The sequence below is a fragment of the Phaenicophaeus curvirostris genome, chromosome 23 (assembly GCF_032191515.1).
Source record: "Phaenicophaeus curvirostris isolate KB17595 chromosome 23, BPBGC_Pcur_1.0, whole genome shotgun sequence".
NCBI classification, from domain to species: domain Eukaryota; kingdom Metazoa; phylum Chordata; class Aves; order Cuculiformes; family Cuculidae; genus Phaenicophaeus; species Phaenicophaeus curvirostris.
In genome coordinates this window covers 4,134,535-4,157,827 of record NC_091414.1, presented here as the reverse complement: position 1 = coordinate 4,157,827, position 23,293 = coordinate 4,134,535, and the positions used below count along the sequence as shown (strand labels likewise).

At 51.1% G+C, this 23,293-nt stretch overlaps 1 protein-coding gene across 5 annotated transcripts in view; it reads left to right on the top strand.

The window, feature by feature from the left end:
- RPS6KA1 (ribosomal protein S6 kinase A1) overlaps positions 1-21,355 on the top strand; it is a 55,297-nt gene extending 33,942 nt beyond the window's left edge. For 4 of the 5 annotated variants that reach the window (XM_069875550.1, XM_069875547.1, XM_069875549.1 and 1 more), the window contains 20 exons: positions 5,118-5,234; positions 5,992-6,073; positions 6,366-6,446; positions 7,181-7,260; positions 8,194-8,300; positions 8,904-8,941; positions 9,060-9,202; positions 9,831-9,901; positions 10,145-10,233; positions 10,446-10,510; positions 11,883-11,985; positions 12,533-12,660; positions 13,572-13,697; positions 14,214-14,303; positions 14,548-14,706; positions 15,083-15,244; positions 15,580-15,656; positions 15,812-15,929; positions 16,934-17,071; positions 17,895-21,355. In XM_069875550.1, coding sequence (XP_069731651.1) covers positions 5,118-5,234; positions 5,992-6,073; positions 6,366-6,446; positions 7,181-7,260; positions 8,194-8,300; positions 8,904-8,941; positions 9,060-9,202; positions 9,831-9,901; positions 10,145-10,233; positions 10,446-10,510; positions 11,883-11,985; positions 12,533-12,660; positions 13,572-13,697; positions 14,214-14,303; positions 14,548-14,706; positions 15,083-15,244; positions 15,580-15,656; positions 15,812-15,929; positions 16,934-17,071; positions 17,895-18,017 — 2,097 coding nt within the window. In that variant the 3' untranslated portion in view covers positions 18,018-21,355. Of the gene's footprint in view, positions 1-1,211; positions 1,394-5,117; positions 5,235-5,991; positions 6,074-6,365; positions 6,447-7,180; positions 7,261-8,193; positions 8,301-8,903; positions 8,942-9,059; positions 9,203-9,830; positions 9,902-10,144; positions 10,234-10,445; positions 10,511-11,882; positions 11,986-12,532; positions 12,661-13,571; positions 13,698-14,213; positions 14,304-14,547; positions 14,707-15,082; positions 15,245-15,579; positions 15,657-15,811; positions 15,930-16,933; positions 17,072-17,894 lie in introns of those variants that run through there. The other variant, XM_069875548.1, reaches the window with a different exon arrangement.
- The last annotated feature ends 1,938 nt before the right edge of the window (positions 21,356-23,293 follow it).

The window sequence follows — 23,293 nt, the reverse complement described above, 5'->3', positions numbered from 1 at the left end:
GTTTCTTTCTTACCTGCACTCCCTGGGTCTTGCTGCAGAGAACATCTGTCTGTCCAGACCTGATGGAAAGGTGAAAGGGGAACAGGTTTGGAGGGGGGGAAGATGCAAAAAGGATCGGTTGTGAAATAAATACCAAGTGATTCAAATAATTCTATCCCATCCTGCAATAAATGCAAGCAGGAGGGGGTTCAGAAGCTGTCTGCATCAGAAATGCTCTTAAAAGCACCTTGCATGGAGCTTCTCAGGATGGCTCTTGGACAACTCCACTGTCCACAGCAGGGACTCTTGTGCAGCAGAAAGCAAATGAAGGGAAAGGTGCGAATGCTAGTGACACCAAAGGATTTGCACGTGGGATCGATACACCCTGAATCCCATCACGGGTGACCCACCATCCCTGCGCCAGTGTGAGAGCAGAGATGTACAGCTTTCCAAGGAGGTGTTAGACTTCTGTGTGGGGTTTTGTGAGTTTTTCTCTTCCTTTTTAAAGTGTAAAGTGGCTTCTCGGAATGTTCCACCATTGTGGAAATACCCACAAAGCTCACAGCCTGGCATGAGATCTCATTGCTCTCTACAACTACCCGAAAGGAGGTTGAGGAGAGGAGGGAGCTGGGCTCTTCTCCCAAGGGACAGGGGACAGGACGAGAGGGAATGGCCTCAAGCTCCACCAGGGGAGGGTCAGGCTGGACATTACGAAAAAAATTTTCACAGAAAGGGTCATTGGGCAGTGGCAGAGGCTGCCCAGGGAGGGGGTTGAGTCCCCTTCCCTGGAGGGGTTTAAGGGACGGGTGGATGAGGTGCTGAGGGACATGGGTTAGTGATTGATGGGAATGGTTGGACTCGATGATCTGGTGGGTCTCTTCCAACCTGGTGATTCTCTGATTCTATGAGATTCCTGTAGCACCAGGTGGAAGTCCCTTTAACTACACCGCGCATGTTCTCTGCCAGCATCTTGGCTGAACCGGGGAACAAGAACGTGAACTGTGAGGTTATTTTTTTTTCTAAAAGCAAAACCAAAAGGGAAAAAAAACACCAACCACAAGCGCTGTTGCAGGGGAGTGGGAGTGTGAACCTGCCTCCGTGCGAGCGAGCCGCTTGTCTCCACTGCGCATCTGCCAGCCGAGCTTTAACCACCTGTGTCTTCTCCATCCGGCAACTTCAAGCGTGGGAAGTCCATGCAGCGCGGTGGGAGCCTCCCTGAGCCCCAAGAGCTTCCCTGGGAGCTCGCGGGGGTGATGGTGACTGGGGCTGTGCGATGTTGAATTGGGATGGGAGAATGGAGAGGGACGCTAAACTTCCTCGCATCTGCGCGTTCCTCACGCTCTGGCTGCAGAGGAAGCATCGAGCCAAGCCCTGCAGCCTGCAGCTGCCTGCGCCAGCCCAGCTCTCCAGCCCGGTCAGTACTGCCGCTGCCTCGCTTTGCTTCGCTTTGCTGCTGGTTGCTCATCCAGGTGGGCTGATTCTTCAGGGGGATATTCAGAGCAGCCCGGTTCGCTTTGCTTTTTCTGCCGTCTGGGATGCTTTGCTTAATGGTGCCGTTGGAAGGAAGTTATCTCAGTGCAAGCAAAACTGGTTGTGCTGCAGCTTAGTGACATGATGGCTGAGAGAGCTGGGGGTGTTCAGCCTGGAGAAGAGGAGGCTGAGGGGAGACCTCATTGCTCTCTCCAACTCCCTGAAAGGAGGTTGCTGGGTCCAGTGCTGGGTTCAATGTCTTTATTAATGACCTGGATGAAGGCATCGAGTGCACCCTTAGCACGTTTGCAGACGACACTAAGCTGGGTGGGAGTGTGGATCTGCTGGAGGGTCGGGAGGCTCCAAAGGGATCTGAACAGGCTGGATCCATGGGCTGAGACCAATGGCAGGAGGTTTAACAAGGCCAAATGGTGGGTCCTGCACTTGGGGCACAACAACCCTGAGCAGCTCCAGACTAGGAGAAGTCTGGCTGGAAACTGCCTGGAGGAGAAGGACCTGGGGGTGTTGGTTGACAGCGACTGAACAGGAGCCAGCAGGGACCCAGGTGGCCAAAAAGGCCAATGGCATCTTGGCTTGGATCAGACACGGCGTGGCCAGCAGGGCCAGGGAGGTTCTTCTCCCTCTGGACTCGGCACTGGTGAGACCGCTCCTCGAATCCTGTGTTCAGTTCTGGGCCCCTCACCACAAGAAGGATGTTGAGGCTCTGGAGCGAGTCCAGAGAAGAGCAACGAAGCTGGGGAAGGGGCTGGAGAACAAGAGGAGCGGCTGAGAGAGCTGGGGGTGTTTAGGCTGGAGAAGAGGAGGCTGAGGGGAGACCTCATTGCTCTCTCCAACTGGTGGACGCGGTGCTGAGGGGCATGGTAGCACATAGGTGCTTTTGTGCTGGAGGCTTGTTCTAGGTGCTACCCAACAGGCTGTGGGAGCTGGTCTCCAGAGTCCTAACTGTCGTTACTGCATGGGAGGAAGCCTCCCGTGGGTCAGCGAGATCCCAGATGGCATCTCAAAGCTCTGCTCAGAAAGCTTTCGACAGCATCCCTGCTGATGCCACTTCTGGTCCAGTTAGCATGTGGCTGTGTTGGCTGGGGTGGTCTGGCTGACAGGCTGCGTACGCCCATCTCTGCCTGCCTCGAGATCCAGCTCGGGCTGTGGAAACCACTTGCAGTTACACACACTGGGTTTTGCTGTTGGCCAAGGCAAGGGATTCCCACAGCTGTGCAAACACATCGCTCTGCAGCTCCTGAGGAGCTCTGCTAGGAGGATGGGTCCAGATGCCTTGGAGGTGGATACACGAGTTCATTGTAAGCGTTCCTCTGCGTTTAGGTGTGAGATGCTGCGGGGTGAAACCTGCATGGTTGTACAAGTGGTGATGTTGGGTAGACCTGGACTGAGCCTCCAAGCAGAACTAGAAGTGTAACGTGGTCGATTTAAGCTGGGAGATGATGTAGAACATGAAAACTTGTTGTTACGGGGATTATAAGATCTTTCTTGTCTGTGATCACTAAGAAGACTGCAAAAGGCAGGGTAACATGGGGGGCTCCTGCCCTCTCCCCGTGCTGTACGCGCCGCGCTGCCGACAGCGTGGGCTTCTTTGCTAGGTCTTAGTGTATGAAAAACGCAGGATCTGGAGAAAGCAAAGCTACCACCGTGGAAACAAAGCCACTTCCTAATCTAGAGGAGAGCCAAGCGTGAGAACGAGAAGGGAAGGGTGCTCGGTGCAGGTAGGCAACCACATCCGCGGGTGCTCGGCAAGACCACGCTCCCCAGGAAGGTGCCAGGAGGGTGGAGAGTGGGCTGGGGCGCAGAGCAGAGGCTGAGCCTTGGTTCCTGTTGTTTATAAAAGCTGTTTTGATTTAGGTGGGTTCCAGACCAAGTGTCTGAAGAGTTTCAGAAAACAAAGCATTATTTTTTTCCCCCACCCCAGCTCTTCAAGGGGAGAAAGCAAATGGCAGTTCCAGCTTTCTGGTATCTCTACCAGCCACCCCTGCCCTGAGGCCAGAGAGCAACTGAGGTTAACACCACTTGGAGAAGAGGAGGCTGAGGGGAGACCTCATTGCTCTCTGCAACTCCCTGAAAGGAGGTTGTGGAGAGGAGGGAGCTGGGCTCTTCTCCCAAGGGACAGGGGACAGGACGAGAGGGAATGGCCTCAAGCTCCACCAGGGGAGGTTCAGGCTGGACATTAGGAAAACATTTTTCAGGGAAAGGGTCATTGGGCAGTGGCAGAGGCTGCCCAGGGAGGGGGTTGAGTCCCCTTCCCTGGAGGGGTTTAAGGGACGGGTGGACGAGGTGCTGAGGGACATGGTTTAGTGTTTGATAGGAATGGTTGGACTTCATGATCCGGTGGGTCTTTTCCCACCTGGTGATTCTATGATTCTATAATTGCTGGCCTTCAGGTCCAAATAGCAACCAGACCGTGTCTCACGCTGGATAATGTGAGACTGAAGTGCTAAGAAGCCTGGACTTGCCCATATGAGATGTTCAACTACCAGGGATTTCTGGCCCGAGTGAGATTCGGGGCTGTGGAATTGGGAAGTTGAGTCCAGCCTGTCTTGTGTGCTCTGCCAACGGTCTGCTGGGAGAGGGGCTGGAACAGGTCCTGTTCAGAGGAAACCAAGGGAGGGGATTATCCCCCTCTACTCATGAGAGCCGCATGTCCAGTTCTAGAGTCCTGGATGGGGCTTGGAGCCCCTGAGCCAGTGGGAGGTGTCCCTGCCCATGGCAGGGGTGGGACTGGATGGGCTTTGAGGTCCCTTCCAACCCAACCATTCAATGATTTTAGGATATACTGGCTAGGTATGGTTTAAGAGAAGCAGAAGGAAAGGCACGGCTGGAAGGCTAACAGCATAAAAGGTTTCTTTATATTTGGGGTGCAAACAGAAGGCAGGACAAGGTGTCTCTGTTGAGCTGAACCCTGGGCTTTCTGCCCCAGAGACGTGGACACGGTGGTGTTTCAGCATCACCTTGGGGTCTTTGGCTGTTCTTGTGTGCTGGCCTAGCTCCGTTGGCGAGTTTCTTCTAGACACGGCTGATTAAATCGCTTTTTCTTCTTTATTTTTTTTTTTAAATAAAAGAATGTGTTTTAAACAAAACATGTGCCAGAGACCTTGGCTTCCCCTCAATCTTCTTGAAGGCTCGAGTCTGTTAAAGCATCATCTGTATGTACTGAAGATGCACTAAGACTTATGTTGCCGAATTGCTCAGATTGCTGAGCAGATGGGCTCCAACATGTCTGATTTTTGCCAGCCCTGGCCGTGTTTTGACAACAGCGCCGTATTTTTGTGTTTGTGGGATTTCTAGTGGCATAAACACTCCTGTTTTTTGCCACCAGCGCCTTAAAAAAGGAAGGTGCTTTTTCAAGCCCTCTTCTCAAACGCGGTTCAAAGAAATGCAAGCCCTGCGGCGCGAGGAGCGGAGCCTTTGGGGAGAGCAGAGGGGTTTTAACAAGGCTGCCTGGTGCGAGCCTACCGATGCCTGACTTTTTCCAGATGTTGGAGGCAGGAGACAGCTGTGGGAAGCACCAACTTTTATGGGTCTCTCAGATGTGGTTCCTGCGGGCCTGTAGCTACAATCCTTGGTCTTTAATCCAATAAAGCTTCTTTTCCCTTGTTCGGGATTATATTCCCAACCAACCGCGTCTCCCTCTTTTTCAGGGCGAAGGGGTTGTGAAAGAAATCAACATCACTCATCATGTGAAGGAAGGTTCCGAGAAAGCTGACCCTTCGCAGTTTGAGCTCCTGAAGGTGCTGGGACAAGGCTCTTTTGGCAAGGTGAGTTCTAGACTTTCAATGTGCCATTCCAGATAAATGATATTGGTGACAAAAGGGACTGTTCTCAACAAAACCGCTTTACCAATTCCCACCCGATGGTGACAATCTGAATGATGAGCCCACATGAGAAATGGTTGCTTCTTAATGGCCTCAAGCTCCACCAGGGGAGGTTCAGGCTGAACATTAGGAAAAAATATTTCATGGAAAGGGTCACTGAGCACTGGCAGAAGCTGCCCAGGGAGGGGGTTGAGTCACCTTCCCTGGAGGGGTTTAAGGGACAGGTGGATGAGGTGCTGAGGGACATGGGTTAGTGATTGATGGGAATGGTTGGACTCAATGATCCAGTGGGTCTTTTCCAACCTGGTGATTCTATGATTCTACGACTCTATGAGTTGATCTAGCTGTCAAACCAGCAAGGCTCAAGGAGGCTTTGTGGTAATTGAAGCATCAGTGCTTCAAGTCACAGCTCCCAGGCATCAGCCACGGCCCCACAGTAACCGTGGAAGAATGGAGAGGAAGGAAGTGCAGTATTCAAGCATGAGCCCTGTAGTGGCTGGAGATAAGGGGCAAAAAGAGTCTACACGCAGTACTTCCCTGAAAATCTCCTGGGGTTTGCCATGGAGAGCTCGAGGTCCATCTCCCCAGCCCTGTGGCCGGCTGCTGCTGAGGGTTACCACGAGGTCTGCCACTTCAGGAGGCATCCAGTGCCTGCTGCTGGTATTAAGCACTCTGTGAACGTGTTTTTCTTCTGCCTCAGGTTTTCTTGGTGAGAAAAATAACACCGCCAGACAGCAACCACCTCTATGCCATGAAAGTGCTGAAGAAGGCGACGTTGAAAGGTAGGAGACTCTTCCTGCAATGTTCTTATCCTCCGTGTCTCAAAGAGCAGTGGGGAATCATCCCAGCGGTCACTGTTGGCCCCAGGGTGGTCTGGGTGAAGAGAAATACCTTTTCTTCTTCTTCTGGGTGAAGAGAAATACCTTCCTTTTCTCTCCTGTTGCACTGATGGAGGTGAATAAAGATCTGGCTCAAGCTGCCTGGTACTAAAGAGCTTAAAGCTGGGGACAAGGCTGACACCGGGGAGCCGCGTGCTCTTTTCTGTCTCTGAGCTGTTCCTCTCTCTTCCCACAGTGCGCGATCGAGTGAGGACAAAGATAGAAAGGGACATCCTGGCTGATGTAAACCATCCCTTTGTGGTGAAACTCCACTACGGTGAGTGTGGAGCTGGTTGGATGCTGGGGCTGCGGGCTTGAACATGTGCTGACTGCTTTTAAGCACGATAAAGGTGCTACCACAGGCAGGTCTGCCATGAGCAGGTAGATAAACTGCAGCAGAGGATGCCGAGAGCCTCCCAGGGTTCCTAACAGGCTTCTGGAGGCACCTGAAATGGAGAAGAGGCCTGGATCAGTCTATGTCCCTCAACGGTTGTGGTGCTCTGGAGCGTTCGTGGTCCCCTCAGCACAAATCCTTTCCTGCAAAGATCTTTGGTCCCATGTGCGCTCAAGATATTGGATGGGGAATGGAGCATAGACTGGGAGAAGAGGTTTAAACATCAAATCCTTGGGATTAAAACCTAAAATCAGGAGAAACTGAGAAAGCAGAGATAGGTAGTCAAGGCAGAGTTTGACTCTGAAGGAGGTGAGGACACCTTCTTTCCCTGTAAAGTGAAAACAGCCCTTCCGTAGAGCATCACTGACTGAAAGGGAACCAGCCCCCATAAAATATGGACTTTCTGCCGTGGCAGAGAGCTGCTGGTGAGCTCCCATTCCAACGTCGCGGCCAGGCTATCTCATTTACCCCAAATAATCAGCCCTACCTGGGTTTAACCTAGTAACCACGCAGGGCATCTGCACAACGGGAGCCGTTGGGATTTAAGTGATTAATGTAGCGTCACGGAGCCTTCCCTCGGCAGAGGGGTCTGATTCCTGCTCTGGCTTGTGTTTCAGCATTCCAGACAGAGGGGAAGCTGTATCTCATCTTGGATTTCCTCAGAGGAGGTGACCTTTTCACTCGGCTTTCCAAAGAGGTGGGTACGCTCTGGCATCTTGGCGTGGGGTGCTGAGGATCCCAGTTCATTTGGGCTTAATTGCCTGGAGAAGCGATTGACCCTTGCAAAATCTTTGGGAGGGGTGGGACAAAACCTCCATCCTGCTGCTAGCCCAGAGCTGGCAAGAGGGGAGAATGTCTCAGAAGCCCCATCCCCTGAAAAGCATCAGCATAGGAGGTAGATCTCACTGCTGCTGAGCATCACATCAAGAATGAAAACAGGCAAGACCCATGTTCTGCTGGTTGTGTGGGCTCGGTGGGACGCGGTGAGGGCAGGGAGTAGGAAGGGTAATTAGAAGTTGTGCCAGGTGAATACAATAGAGAAACGTAACCAGGTGAATGTAAAACAAAGAGTTTTTTAAAAACTCACCGGCTGCTGAGCAACCTGGTGTGGTTTTTTGGTGCTACTGCTTAATTGGTGCTTTAGGATGGCAGGCAAAGCCTGGGGAACTTGGGTGTGGAAAGGCAGGAGAGAGCACCACAGAATCATTGAATGGTTTGGATTGGAAGGGACCTCAAAGCCCATCCAGTTCTAGCCTCCTCCCACTGGATCAGGGGCTCCAAGCCCCATCCAACCTGGCCTTGAACCCCTCCAGGGATGGGGCAGCCACTACTGCTCTGGGCAACCTGGGCCAGGGCCTCCCTACCCTCACAGAAAAAGCATTTCTTCCTAAGATCTCATCTCAGTCTCCCCTTTCTCAGCTGAAAACCATTCCCCAATCATCCTATCCCTGTGCTCCTTTATCAAGAGCCCCTCCCCAGCTTTTCTGGAGCCTCTTTCTGTACTGGAAGTTGCTCTGAGGTCCCCCCAGAGCCTTCTCTATATGGAGATATAGATGTGAAAGGTCTTGCATGGGTGCAGCAGACGTAGTGCAGCATTCTCACCCTGTCCTCTTTCTCCCCTTTCCTGCAGGTCATGTTCACTGAGGAGGACGTGAAGTTCTACCTAGCAGAGCTGGCTCTGGGGCTCGACCATTTGCACAGCCTGGGAATCATATACAGGGATCTCAAACCGGAGAAGTACGTGCGGCACAGCTGAGGCAGGGAGCCCAGTCCTTCGGTTCAGTCCCAAGCCCGTAGTCAGCAAACAGCTCAGCCTTCTTCCACAAAAGCAAAGCTGACTGGTGGCCCCAGGCCAGCCAGATGGAAGGCGGCAGTGCCAATTGACAAGGCTCCTGCTCCTCAGATCAGCAGTTACGGCCAGGAGCGCTGTGGAGGCAGCATGTGTGCACCACATGTCTGAGCAGTAATCCTTGGCAGGCTCTAGGCTCCAGCTTTAAGCGCTGAGAGCCTGCGGAGGGAACAGGCACCAGGCTGGGGCTCTGCAGGGACCCCCACCAGCCGCGTGAGTTGGTTCTTCTTACCTGGGGTACGTGGGGGATCAAAGGTGATGTGACCTGTGTGGGTCATTCATTCAATGTGAAATTGAGAGTGTAGAGAGAAGGGAACCGCTCTTTGTCCTGCTCATGTCTTGCTGATGGAGCTTAAAGCACCGGGGGAAGGGTCAGATAACTGTCTCCTCTGGATTCTGGTAGCATCTCAGACCAGGCTCTGCGTCTGTACTTGTTCTTACCAGCCCTTATGGCAGATAGTAACAACTTGGGTTTTTTGTTCATGCTGTAGCATCCTCTTGGATGAAGAAGGGCACATCAAGCTCACAGGTAAGAGACTCCAACAAAAGCCTTGTGCTCCAGCAAGGTTGGTTTGTGAAATATGGAGCTTCTCTTAGGCCTCTCTGCTCTGTGGGTGCCCGCTGACGGGTTTTTCTCTTTAACGTAGATTTTGGCTTGAGTAAGGAGGCGATAGACCACGAGAAGAAAGCCTATTCCTTCTGCGGGACGGTGGAGTACATGGCACCAGAAGTGGTGAATCGCCAGGGCCACTCGCACAGCGCTGACTGGTGGTCCTACGGCGTGTTGATGGTACGTACCCACCTAGCAGGGCTGGGGACCTGACCTGGTTCTGGATATGCTGACCTGGGGATGTTCTCCCAGCTCCCCGAAAGGGCTCTGCCATGGGCCGTCTTGGCATGAAGCACGTGGTTTTGCGGGGGAGGCAGAGCTCCTGAGGCTGTGGCCCCAGTGGGGTGTGCAGTGTGGGGTGCATGGGGGTGTTGTGTCCGCCCCAGCGCTGGGATGTGGTGTCTGTGCAGATCTGGTGCCACCATCTGGTGGTTGCTTCGCCCAAGGGCTTGAACATGTTCCCACCACAAACCTTGTGAACCAAGCTCCTTCTGAGAAAATAGGATGTTTGCGATGTTTTTTAGAGCCAGGCGCCTGATCATGCACAAGCTTTTCACTGGCTTTGGCGAGCTCCCAGGTGAAGGTGCAGTTTGTAAACACCATCTTTTTTTTTCCTGTGGTCACTCCCCGCACCTCGTTTGGGAAGCTGAAACCAGGTGAAAAAAACCTCGTTGTGGGTCAATAGTATGTGGCTTGACAGTTGGACTTGGTGGTCTTGGAGATCTTTTCCAATTTTAACGATGCTATGGTCTGTGCAGCCTTCAGACTTGCTCAGACCTGACCTGCTTTTCTTCTCCTTCCCTCCCAGTTTGAAATGCTCACTGGCTCGCTGCCCTTCCAGGGGAAGGATCGTAAGGAGACGATGACCCTCATCCTCAAGTAAGAGGAGTTTGACTTTCGTGCATGTATAGCAGCCGAGCTTCTGCTCCATCTCTGAGCGTGTTGCAATCTGGGGCTTCTCGCAACTTCATGGCATTGTTTGGCAAGTGGTTTTGTCCCAGCAGTTCGTTTGAAGGGTGCAGCGTAAATGCCAGACAGATGATTGTACTTTCGGGGGTGGAGGTGCCGCTTGTGGCTTGACTTCTTTAAACCTGCAACTTGATTGCACAACTTCCTCTGCAGAGCGAAGCTGGGCATGCCGCAGTTCCTCAGCGCTGAAGCACAGAGCCTCCTGCGAGCCCTTTTCAAAAGGAATCCAGCCAACAGGTTAGGTAAGACGTTGTTTTGGTTTCTGACTACACCTGATGCTGTGTAGAGGACTCGCGCATCCTCCTGGCTTGGCAGCGTGTTCACACTCGTCTTCAGTTAATGGGCTCGTTTCATTAGAGCCAGGTTCATACCTGGTTGTGTTGCAGACGTGGTCGCTTTTGCTTTATTGGTGGTTGTGATTTAACGTAATGGGCTCCACGGGTGCGTCTTTCAGGTTCTGGACCAGATGGGGCAGAAGAGATCAAGCGCCATCCTTTCTACTCTACCATTGACTGGAACGTGAGTATCAGAGACCAAAAAGCAAATTTTGACACCAGTAACACCGTTCGGCTGACCACAGTGCCAGCCCGAGCACGGTGGTTGCACTAACCAGCCATGGGAGAGCTACCAGTCCCCATTCCCATCCGTTCCAGTCATTCTTCCTGAAACTGAAGTTCTGTTTCATAGAATCATAGAATAACCACGTTGGAAGAGACCCACCAGATCATCAAGTCCAACCATTCCTATCAAACACTAAACCATGTCCCTCAGCACCTCGTCCACCCGTCCCTTAAACCCCTCCAGAGAAGGTGACTCAACCCCCTCCCTGGGCAGCCTCTGCCACTGCCCAATGACCCTTTCCGTGAAAAATGTTTTCCTAATGTCCAGCCTAAACCTTTCCTGGCAGAGCTTGAGGCCATTCCCTCTCGTCCTGTCCCCTGTCCCTTGGGAGAAGAGCCCAGCTCCCTTCTCTCCACAACCTCCTTTCAGGGAGTTGGAGAGAGCAATTTGTCACGAGAATAACTGTTTTGTACTCAAGTTGACTGTGATCTCGCCTTGAATTTACTCGTCTCTCAACATTAGGGTTTTAATTGAGGTTTGGCACCATGAGGGTTGACTTGGACAAAGTGGGAAGGGCTCAGGGAAGCATTTCTGGCAGGAAAATACCTTGTTTTGTACAGAGAAGCAGGGCGATAACTAAGCCGACGTTTCTCAATTGCTTCTGGCCAGCTCCTTGCTTCACCACATCCTTTTGTTTCCTCCCCGTTTTCCCTTACTTGGTAAGGGATTTCGAAGATTGGTCTTTCGATGCTTTCAAGGCACCCAGCAGGCTGCTAGGCTGAACCTCCAGCAATGCTGGTAAACCTTATTTCGTTTTTTCTCTTGAAGAAGCAATTAAAAAAGGCTATTTGTGGGAGTGCTGGGATACAGATGAACTCCTAGGGCATCTCCTCTGGCTGTCCCTGGGGAGATATGTGTCAGCAAAGCCTGAACGTGAGGCAGGAGGGGACGGAAGAGCCTGGTAAATACTTGATGGATTCTGCATTTGGAGTGGGGCCCGAGCGGCACACACAACACTTATTTTTCTTGATTTAATATATGGTAGAACTAATATTTCCCCACAGACTGATTCAAAATCACCCCACCAGCCAAGGAGTTAAGTGCTAAGGCGCTGAGGGACATGGTTTAGTGTTTGATAGGAGTGGTTGGACTCGATGATCCGGTGGGTCTCATCCAACCTGATGATTCTATGATTCTAAGCCACAGAGCTGTTTCTAGTTTCAAAAAATCTCTTCTTGGCCTCTCATTCCAAGCAAGCCTTTGCACCCTTGTGAGCACCTACGAGAATGTTGACCTGTCAGAGGACTTTCAAGCTGTCTTTGTTTTGCAGAAGCTGTACCGCAGGGAAATCAAACCGCCCTTCAAGCCTGCTGTGGGCCAGCCAGATGACACCTTTTATTTTGACACAGAATTTACATCGCGGACACCAAAAGGTTTGTATGAATCCAAAGAAAAAGTTTCCAAGTGCAAAGTCCTGCACCTGGGTTGGGGCAATCCCATGCACAAACACGGGCTGGGTGGAGAACGGACTCGGAGCCCTTAGGAGAAGGACTTGGGGTGCTGGGGGATGAGAAGCTCAACATGAGCCAGCGATGGGTGCTCGCAGCCCAGAAACCACCCGTGTCCTGGGCTGCATCCAGAGCAGCGGGACCAGCAGGGAGGGAGGGGATTCTGCCCCTCTGCTCTGCTCTGGTGAGACCCACCTGGAGCCCTGCATCCAGTTCTGGAGTCCTCAGCATTGGAAGAATGTGGAGCTGTTGGATTAAGTCCAGAGGAGGCCATGGAGATGATCTCAGGGCTGGAGCACCCCCTGTGTGAGGCCAGGCTGAGAGAGATGGGGTTGTTCAGCCTGGAGAAGAGAAGACTCCGGGGAGACCTTAGAGCATCCTTCCTGTACTGAAAGGGGCTCCAGGAAAGCAAGAGGAAGGCCTCTGCTTCCACAGAGACCCTCTTCACATTGTCTCTCCCCTGCCGTTGCAGACTCCCCAGGCATCCCCCCGAGTGCAGGGGCCCATCAGCTCTTCCGAGGCTTCAGTTTTGTGGCGACCGGATTGATGGAGGACGGCAAGGTGAAGCCTGCGCAGTCACCTCTACATTCAGTTGTACAGGTAAGAAGTGGGGACGGAAGAACAACTGTTGGAACCTGCCGTAGTGCTCCAGAGCGGGTCTGTGGGACCTGATACCAGCTGGAGCAGAGCCAAACGGAACCCCAAGGCAGTGTCGATCTGTTTTGAATTCTTGCATCGTGTTGTTCCTCCATTTGTATTGACTGTCAGCACGCAGAGGTCATCAGTGCGATGCGAATTCATAGAATCACCAGGTTGGAAAAGACCCACAGGATCATCGAGTCCAACCATTCCTATCAAACACTCAACCATGTCCGTCAGCACCTTGTCCACCCGTCCCTTAAACCCCTCCAGGGAAGGGGACTCAACCCCCTCCCTGGGCAGCCTCTGACAGTGCCCTATGACCCTTTCCGTGAAATATTTTTTCCTAATGTTCAGCCTGAACCTTTTCTGGTGGAGCCTGAGGCCATTCCCTCTCATCCTGTCCCCTGTCCCTTGGGAGAAGAGCCCAGCTCCCTCCTCTCCACAACCTCCTTTCAGGGAGTTGGAGAGAGCAATGAGGTCTCCCCTCAGCCTCCTCTTCTCCAGGCTAAACACCCCCAGCTCTCTCAGCCGTTCCTCTTGTTCTCCAGCCCTCTCACCAGCCTCGTTGCTCTTCTCTGGACTCGCTTTTCTCTCTCCGCGTGGACTCCTGCTAGCGAGAGGTCTCTGTCAATGCCCGTGGGTTGCACGGCGCCACCAAAACGCACCGTGCTCGGTGCAGACAGCATTAGCCCACTGACCTATATCTGCCTTGTCCTCTTCTCCTCCCTCTCCCCAGCCGGGAGGAGAAGCTGTGGGATGCAGCAGACAGCAGTCTGTCGGTTCGCTCGGTGTTGCGGTGAACTCATCACGTTGCACAAACCCTTCCCTGATCCCTCCCAGCTCACCCACTTTCTGCTCTCCTCTTGCAGCAGCTGCACGGCAAGAACGTCCAGTTCAACGACGGCTACGTGGTGAAGGAGGCGATCGGTGCGGGCTCCTACTCCGTGTGCAAACGCTGCATTCACAAAGCGACAAACATGGAATACGCAGTCAAGGTCTGAGATTTACCGTGTGAACTGAACTCCTGTCAGACTTCTCTTCATCCCCGTGATGACTGAAGTAACAGCCAGGAATGAAATTGCTTTCCCTGCTTGTTTAGGGCTTAAATGAACAATTTCTCTGCTGCACAAGCTTTCCTGTCTAGGAATATCATAGAATCACAGAATAACGAGGTTGGAAGAGACCCACCAGATCATTGAGTCCAACCATTTCTATCATAGGGAATAGCAGGGAAGCAGGACTCTCCTCTCAGAGGGAGGACAGGATCTCATCTCCCTTTGCAGAGCTCGCTGTGGCCGTGCCAACTCTGAACAAATAAACCAGACGAAAAACTTTGGGGTTCAGGGGCACAGAAATGCAGCACCTTGGGGATTCGTAGAGCTAAAGAGGTCAAGGACAACGATCAGCTATGGGACAGGATCTCTGCGGGGCTCCAAACGCTCAGCTTGTTTGCTTTGTCCTGACCCCTCTCCCACCCTGTTGGGGGTTAACACTTATCCACGCTCTTGCAGGTCATTGACAAGAGCAAGCGAGACCCTTCCGAGGAAATTGAAATCCTCCTGCGATACGGGCAGCATCCCAACATCATCACCTTGAAAGACGTGAGTGTAACTTGAATCATTTCCCTGGTTTTTGGTTTAGGAAGCACAGACTGATCTAGGGAGGGGTACAACGCAGCTCCAGCATGAGCAACACCATGGTCCTGCTCCACGCGTGGCTCTGTGGTGGGGAAGCATCCCCAGACCCACCTCTGCATTGCTGATTTCTGCTTCTTGGTGCTAGAAGCACAAAAGAGAAGCTCTGATAGCACTTTTTGGTGAATCTCCTCGGTGTTCGTTTTGGTAGGTGTACGACGACGGGAAGTACGTGTATCTGGTGACTGAGTTGATGAGGGGAGGGGAGCTGCTGGATAAAATCCTCAGGCAGAAGTTTTTCTCGGAGAGGGAAGCCAGTTCGGTCCTGCACACGATCTGTAAAACAGTGGAGTATCTGCATTCCCAAGGGGTGAGTACGGTTACCTCTGGATTCCTGGGAAGCTCTCTGGCATCGTATAGATCCCTCTCCTCTGGGGAGTAACTGTGCCTGTCAGGACTGTTATTTCTTAACAGGCTGCCCAGGGAGGGGGTTGAGTCACCTTCCCTGGAGGGGTTTAAGGGACGGGTGGACGAGGCGCTGAGGGACATGGGTTAGTGATTGATGGGAATGGTTGGACTCGATGATCCGGTGGGTCTCTTCCAACCTGGTGATTCTGTGATTCTATGATTCTTGCTGGTGTTGCTGTTTTGGTGAGCCAGATGTGGGGTGAGACCAGAGGTTGGGCGTCCTGCCCCAGCTCCAGACCTTCGTCTCACAGGAGAACGGCACTTTCTTTGCTCCACAGGTCGTCCACAGGGACTTGAAACCCAGCAATATTCTCTACGTGGACGAATCGGGAAACCCCGAAAGCATTCGCATCTGCGACTTCGGCTTCGCCAAGCAGCTGAGGGCAGAGAACGGCCTCCTCATGACTCCCTGTTATACAGCAAACTTCGTGGCACCTGAGGTGAGCACCTCACTGGCTTTGAGACCCTTGGGTAGGTCCTTAGGCAGAACGAGCCACTTTTAAGCTGAAAGAGAGGAGATTTAGGTTAGATATTAGGAAGAATATTGGAGGCACTTATCACTTGTCCTATTGATGTGCCTGGGAGTTCTTCTGTTCCGTGAAACCAAAACCTGATTTAAATCCTGATCTTTAGTCCAAGACTTTGCTGTTCAGTTGGACTCCAGGAGCTTTGTGTACAGACTGCGTGCAGGGGTCAAGCCGCTCTTCGCAAGCTGAAGTGAGCTCAGTGACAAGAACCAAACACACTTCTTTGTCCCTGTGCTTATTCCATTCAGGTACTAAAACGTCAAGGCTACGATGAAGGGTGCGACATCTGGAGCCTGGGAGTTCTCCTCTACACGATGCTCGCAGGGTAAGTGCCTCTGTCTCGCTGGAAGGCGACAGCTGGGGCTGTGCCCACCTTGCTCTCAGATGTTCCATGGTGGCACTTGGATCTCTCCTCGACAGTCCCAGCTCCCTGGCTGAGTTACAGGACAGTAAATCAAATGCTTGTTCTTCTGTCCTCAGCTGCACTCCCTTTGCAAATGGTCCCAGTGACACTCCAGAGGAAATCCTGACCCGGATAGGTGGGGGGAAGTTCTCCATCAGTGGAGGCAATTGGGACACTATTTCTGACATGGCCAAGGTACCGTTTGATTTTCGTCTGTGTCACGTTGAAGGGTTGAGGTCGATCACGGCTGGTTGCTGGGAGACAAGTTTAAAGCAGGTTGGGAGGGAGGACAGGAAAGAGAGGAGAAAACCAGCAGTGTGGCTTCTGCTGTCCCGAGAGCAGCTCAACCACATGCCTCTCTCTGCTTTGTTTTAGCTCTGGCTGTGAATATTTGCATGGAACATGCTTGATTCATGCGGAGTTTCATAGAATCGTAGAATCGTAGAATCACCAGGTTGGAAGAGACCCACTGGATCATCGAGTCCAACCATTCCCATCAATCACTAACCCATATCCCTCAGCACCTCATCCACCCATCCCTTAAACCCCTCCAGGGAAGGGGACTCAACCCCCTCCCTGGGCAGCCTCTGCCACTGCCCAATGACCCTTTCTGTGAAAATTTTTTTCCTAATGTCCAGCCTGACCCTCCCCTGGTGGAGCTTGAGGCCATTCCCTCTCGTCCTGTCCCCTGTCCCTTGGGAGAAGAGCCCAGCTCCCTCCTCTCCACAACCTCCTTGTACCTCCCAGGCCTACCAAAACATTTCTTATCCAAAAGGAGATTAATATCTGGGGATTTTAAACTTGGCCTCTGAATTTAAAACCTAATTTGAGGGCAGACAGGTGGTATTTGGCCTCTTCTCCCAAGTAACAAGCGATAGGACAAGACAAAATGGCCTCAAGTTGCGCCAGGGGAGGTTTAGATTGAATATTAGGAGAGGTTTCTTTACTGACAGAGTGGTGAAGCCCTGGCAGAGGCTGCCCAGGGCAGCGGTGGAGTCTCCATCCCTGGAGGGGTTCCAAAAATGTGTATCAGTGGCACTTTGGGACAGGGTTTAGTAGGCACGGTGGTGTTGGGCTTGATGGTTGGACTGAATGAGCTTAAGAGGTCTTTTCCAACCTCAATGTTTCTGCGATTCTATGACTTTTTTGCATTTCAAGTATGAAATCTCCTAGTTTAATTTTCCAAACAATGCCCTTAGGATCTGGTGTCAAAGATGCTTCACGTGGATCCCCACCAGCGCCTAACAGCCAAGCAGGTCCTGCAGCATCCGTGGATAACTCAGAAGGACAGCTTACCCCAAAGCCAGCTGAATCACCAGGATGTGCAGCTCGTAAAGGTACAAAGTCTGGGCTGGGCCTTCAGATGGTTCCTCATGTTCCTTGGGTTCTTTGGAAAGCAGAGGTCCAGGTGGGGTGATGGTGGCGTGGCTGAAGCAGGATGGAAGGCAACACAAGACAAGCAAACCTAGGGAGGTTCTTTAACAACATGGGAAGGGGATTTAGAGGAAAAAGAAAGATGCTTCTGGATTTGTCTGTGGATCTGGCTGCTCTGGTCCCTCGTCTAGTAAAGCCGTGAGTCTGAAATACTTCTTCTGCCTCAATGTACTTCTCCCTCTGGACTCGGCACTGGGGAGACCGCTCCTCGAATCCTGGGGTCAGTTCTGGGCCCCTCACCACACGAAGGATGTTGAGGCTCTGGAGCGAGTCCAGAGAAGAGCAACGAAGCTGGGGAAGGGGCTGGAGAACAAGAGGAGCAGCTGAGAGAGCTGGGGGTGTTTAGCCTGGAGAAGAGGAGGCTGAGGGGAGACCTCATTGCTCTCTCCAACTCCCTGAAAGGAGGTTGTGGAGAGGAGGGAGCTGGGCTCTTCTCCCAAGGGACAGGGGACAGGACGAGAGGGAATGGCCTCAAGCTCCACCAGGGGAGGGTCAGGCTGGACATCAGAAAAAAAACAATCACAGAAAGGGTCATTGGGCCCTGGCAGAGGCTGCCCAGGGAGGGGGTTGAGTCCCCTTCCCTGGAGGGGTTTAAGGGACGGGTGGACGAGGTGCTGAGGGACATGGTTTAGTGATTGATGGGAATGGTTGGACTCGATGATCCTGTGGGTCTTTTCCAACCTGGTGATTCTATGATTCTCTGTCTTCTCGTATCTTCTCTCCAAGGGAGCGATGGCTGCCACGTACTCTGCACTGAACAGCTCCAAGCCGAGCCCCCAGCTGAAGCCCATTGAATCCTCCATTCTGGCCCAGAGGCGGGTGAAGAAACTTCCTTCCACCACCCTGTGAAGCTGGGGCTGCTCTGCAGCCGCGCGGGGCCGTGCAGGCACCTGCCAGACCTTGCACACCTCCTGAAGATGGGGAGCAGGAGATCAGGTGGGCAGTGCCTGCACAGGAGCTCCCTTGAGGACTTCTTGAAAGGCCAAGTGCCTCTCTGGTTTGGAAAGACTGGCTCCTCCTTGTGTGGACTGATCTTTACTGAGAGAACTTCACTGTAAAACTTTTTTTGACGTGTAAATTGTTGATTTTTAAAGACCTCCATCTGTGTATATGAGATCTAGAATGTATAACTGATGTCAAATGGCACTAAAAAGCAGCTCTGATTCACCCTTTCCTCTGTAGGGCCAGGTATTTGTTGTAGCTCCATCTTGGAACTGATCCTCTCCAACACCATTGCAGCTGGAAGACCGTGTAACGTGTAGGGTTTAAGCTTTGGGGTGTTTTTCCTCTCTTAAACCTTTGGATGCCATTTCCAGAGTCAGCCCTGTAGACTCCTAGCCAGCAGCGCTCCTGGTTGTTGAGGACTTCCCTCTCCTTCACCTTTTGTGTGTGTGCGTGCGCGTTCAGAGTGTAAGGTCCATATTTTAGACTCTGTTTCATCCTCTCTCCAGCCTAGATGGGAATAAAATGAACCACGGGTTTTCCAAACACCCCGGTAGATGCTCGGCTGTCCAGAATACCCGATCGGTTTGACTTCTAACTTCCCTCTCCATATTCACCCCATCACTCCTAGGGTAGTTTGTGCAGCAGGTGATGGCAAAGGAACCTTCTTGGCGAAGCTGAGGCTTTGGGCTGGCTCTGCCTGCTGCATTTCTCATTTTTTATTTCCCTTTCCTTCAGCAGGAACCTACGAACCAAACCACCCTCTTCTTTAACTTTGTTCTACAGCTGGTAACTCAGGGTTTCTTTCCGAATTGTACAATAAATGTGTCTTTCGGTTGATGGTTTTTTTTTTACTGACTGACTTTTAGCTGCAGAAGAAGCAACCCCGGTCGTTTCCTCATGTCGTACAAGGGTAACGACTCAAAATGCCTTTGGGGAGATCTGCAAAGCTTTTCCAGCTGGCCCTGCGATGGGAAAAGCAGCAGTTCTGTAGCAGGGCTGCATATAGAGCCACCTTCTCTCAGGTGCAATTCCTCACTTGGAAGGAATAAGGCAGTAATCGATGGGAAAGGGAGCAGGATGGGGGCTGTGGAGGGGAGCTTCTTACTCTCGGGACATTTTTGTGCTAGCAGAAATGAACACTTGGAGGCAAACTGTGCTAAAAATTAAGTCCTGACCCGTTCTGGCTTGTAGGAAATTGTTGGAGCTCCCTGGTTTGGAGGTGGCTGTTTCTCAGGAGGTGCAGGATGGCTACGGGGACTGCAAACACTCATGTTCTCGAGGATGCAACTGCAGCCAGCAAAGGTTCTTGGGTGAATCTCTGCTGCTTTTGTTTTGTTCATTCTCAGTTGATCTGAAATGGAAAATAACGTAAGAAAATGTTCTCCGAGATGTACAGCTCTCTCCTCCTCTGCCCTCATCCAGGCAGCTCCTATTCTGCTCCCTGGAGCAGCCAGTGAGAAGCTGGAAGAGTCACAATGTCTTTCTCTCTTTATTCCGAGTGTCCAGCGCCGCTGAGAGGAGGAGGCCGGTGCAGACTGGATCTCCTCACTGCTTTGGCCGCTGGGTTTTGTGTTTAGCTGGGGACGGGGATGTTCCACCACGCAAAACGCCTTCCTTGCAAATACCAGCTCTCTCCTCTGGCACAATTATTGCATCGGTGCCAGGGAACCTGCCTTATGTTTCCTACAACTGTGCAGTAGCGCTCGTGCCAGGGAAAAACCGAAATTTTAGGTAGCTGAAACCAATCCGGTAAAGATAAACAGCTTCTTTCTGGAGCTGGGGGCAGCCCCTTTGGGTGCTGGCGGGATTGAAGCAGGCACTTTGGAAGGTTTTTAGAGTATTCCCTGCACTGGAAAGGGCAGGGTCTGAACCAGGGGCTGGCGTTGGACGTGTTGGTTGGGATCCCCAATCCCTGTGAACCAGTAGGGACCATCAGGGTGGGTCTTAAACCAAACGTTTGCCTTGCTTGGATGGTAGCCGACTTGTTTGTATGAAATTGTAAGTGCTGTCAAATCTCAGTCAGGAAAAACATTGCAACATTTGCTTAATCCTCCCTGTAATGGTGCTGGTGTGAGGTCAAGTAGCGGCAGCTCAAAGATGCGTAGGACAAGCCAGTGCGGGGCTCTGTGGGCACAGGGGGAGCAGCTCACGGTCGCTGCAGGCTCTGCAGAGCATCAAACTCCGATATCTGGAGCATCAAACTCCGGTATCTGGAGCATCAAACCCCAATATCTGGAGCATCAAACCCCTCCGTTTCGCTGGGTTCTTCCATCAGAGGAACTTTGCTGGAGCTGGAGCTTCTGGGACCTCCATCCCTTTGGACAGAGCAAACAAGAAGGGCTACACCTTGCTTTTTTGGGGTGCTTTTAACCAAGTTGTTTTGAATGATCCTTCCATAAGTAAAAATACGTCTTGATTTGTAGTTCCGAATCAACCAAGTGCTGTTACTTTTTTAATTCCAGTGCTCAATAAAAAAAGGATTTGTTGATCTTTCTGTGTATGAGAACTCTAGGTGTTTGTGACGGGTCCCCTTTTTCCCTTTCTGGTTTTGTCCTGACAGTATTGAACTTTTACCAAAATACACTTGGGATCCAACTGCTGTCATCTTAACGGAAATTGTAATTTTTTTATGTGAAAATTGGGCCTGGGTCAGGCTGGGTCTATAATGCCAGTTGAGGGGAACCTCTAGGTGTCTTAGAGAAGACCAAATTATCTGCTCTTACAAGAGTTTGAGGTCATTCAGCTTTAACTGGGGACAGAGAGGAGATCTAGCTTACCTTCATCTTGATTTGAAATGGGACAGAAATGTCTTTAACCTTCATGCATAAGGAAATTTTTACAAGGAAAACCGCTTGTGTTATTTCAGCTGTTTCACAGCCAACTTGACCTTTGAGATTTTGTCCTGTACTAAAGCTCAAGGGAGCAGAAATGCCAGAATCCAGCCTCGAATAGCTGAGTCCACCTGGAATTAACCTGTGCAGGTAGAGCATCTTTATCCAGAGCAAGGAGCCTGAAGATAATATTGAGCAGCCCTCTCGAATGCAGCTTCTGTACAAGAAAGGTTAAACTTTCCTGTTTGGGGGCATAAATCAGCATCTTTTCTGTTGTAAAAGAGGTTGACCCAGCTGAGAGGCTGTTTTCCTTCTTCCCACTGTGTAAAGTAGTCGTGCCTTCCTCTTAATGATGTTGGACTGACCTCTGTCAAATCAATATAAATAATAAATGTATTTTGGCCTGATGAACATTCCCATCACGATTATTTAGGCTGTCTTTAAAACTACACGCTGCTAACTTCCTCAGTAATCATCTTTTTATTGTCTTCGTGAAACTTCACCAGGCACCCAACCCGCTGTTTAATTTTCCCTCTAATGAATGCAAACGCCCTCGTCAAATCCCCACCTTTGAATCAGTTGGTGTAATTCTTTTTTCCTGCATTCTCTGCCTTTTATAGACAGGGAATTACGCAGCCGGTGACCTCCTGGGTGCCACCACCTCCTCGCGGCAGCCGCCGCCACCTTCCCGGGAACACGGAGGCTTCGGAAATACTAGTTGACTACGAGCGTGTTTGACGGTATGCGGGGTGGACGCTGCGCTTTCATGTAATATTCAACAATTTAATCCCTCTTTTAAGGCCGCGAGAACATTTAAAATATTTCAAAGTCTCCTTTCGCAAGTACACGGGGGCTCTGAATAAAACCTTCATTCATGCTATGGAAACTGGAGGTCTGCTGCCTCTCCATTTTCTTGCCTCTGGTTATTAAAACATCAAGCTGTCTTACTACTTAAGCTCAGCTAACTTGCTGCCTTCCTCCTTTTGTGTTACCCTGGAACACCTGCCATTAATACTAATTCTACTCGGGAGAGAAACTCCCTTTCAGATATGCTTGTCTGAAAATAAATTGACATGTAAAAGGTCTCTTTTGTGGAGGAGTGCGGGTAAAGTGCCGGGGTAAGGAGCCGATCGCTTACAAAAGGAGCCACTGACTCTTTAAATGATGCGCGGGGAGGGGGTTAGAAATGTTAAATACGGAGAGGATGCTGTAAATGGGCTGATGTGATACGGCGCGAGAGAGAGCGCAGAGCTGTGTCCTCTGTTTGGGATTAGGCTTTGATATTTCGGGTGGGTTTTGTCTAAATTCGCAGCAATAAAACTACTGCGTTGTCCCAGGGTGAACACCCAGGCTCCGCAGGGACCTGTTTAGAGAAAAAACTTGGTTTTTTTAAAGAATTAAGAATTATTAAGAATACCTGCCTGCTTTTTAACACATATGACAAAACCTAGGAGCGCTGGTGGCGAGTCCTTTGGTTTCGACGCGCAATGAACCTCAGGACTCTGTCTTTTTTATCCTCTAACAAAAATTGGAAGCAGTGAATTGGAAGCAATTAGAATCATAGGATCATAGAATCATAGAATAACCAGGTTGGAAGAGACCCACCGGATCATCATCATTAGGAAGCAGTAAAACAGTCCTTGGTTTGAGTATTTATTCTGTCATACAGGCAGCAGTGTGAGACAGCAAAGCTAAATATTTTTCATTTTCAATAGGCAGAATGATTTTCTTCAAGATCCTCATACCCTGCGGAGTCCGTGGCGCTCTCGGAAGAAAAAAGGTTTGAAGTAGGTTCTTCGGGCCAAGCTTTGGTGGGGAAGAACAGAATTGGGATCAGATTCTTCATTGGGTGGATGAGGTGCTGAGGGACATGGGTTAGTGACTGATGGGAATGGTTGGACTCAATGATCTGGTGGGTCTCTTCCAACCTGATGATTCTATGATTCAGGCCAAGTTCTGGAGAGGAAGGACAGAATCAGGATCAGATTCTTCAGGCCAAGTCTCTGGAAGGGAAGAACACACTTCAGAATCTGCTTCAACACCAAAGAGGTGGATGGAGGCTTGTGACTGTAGAGGAAAATTGAAGTTCTGTGGTGTGGACTTGGCTTTCAGCTGCTGCTCATTGGCTTTCTGGGTCTTCTACCAAAGAAATAATTCACTTTGCAATTAAGATCAAGTCAAAACGTGTTCAGGGTTTGAAAGAACGAGGGAGAAACGTACCAATTACACAAACCTCCTAGACGAGCCAGTGTCACTTGTGGTTTATCAAGCAAGTACAAACTCTTGGGTGCTGCTTGGCTCAAATGCTGTCTTATTTTTAAACAGCAGATGGTGTTAGAAACCTGTAAC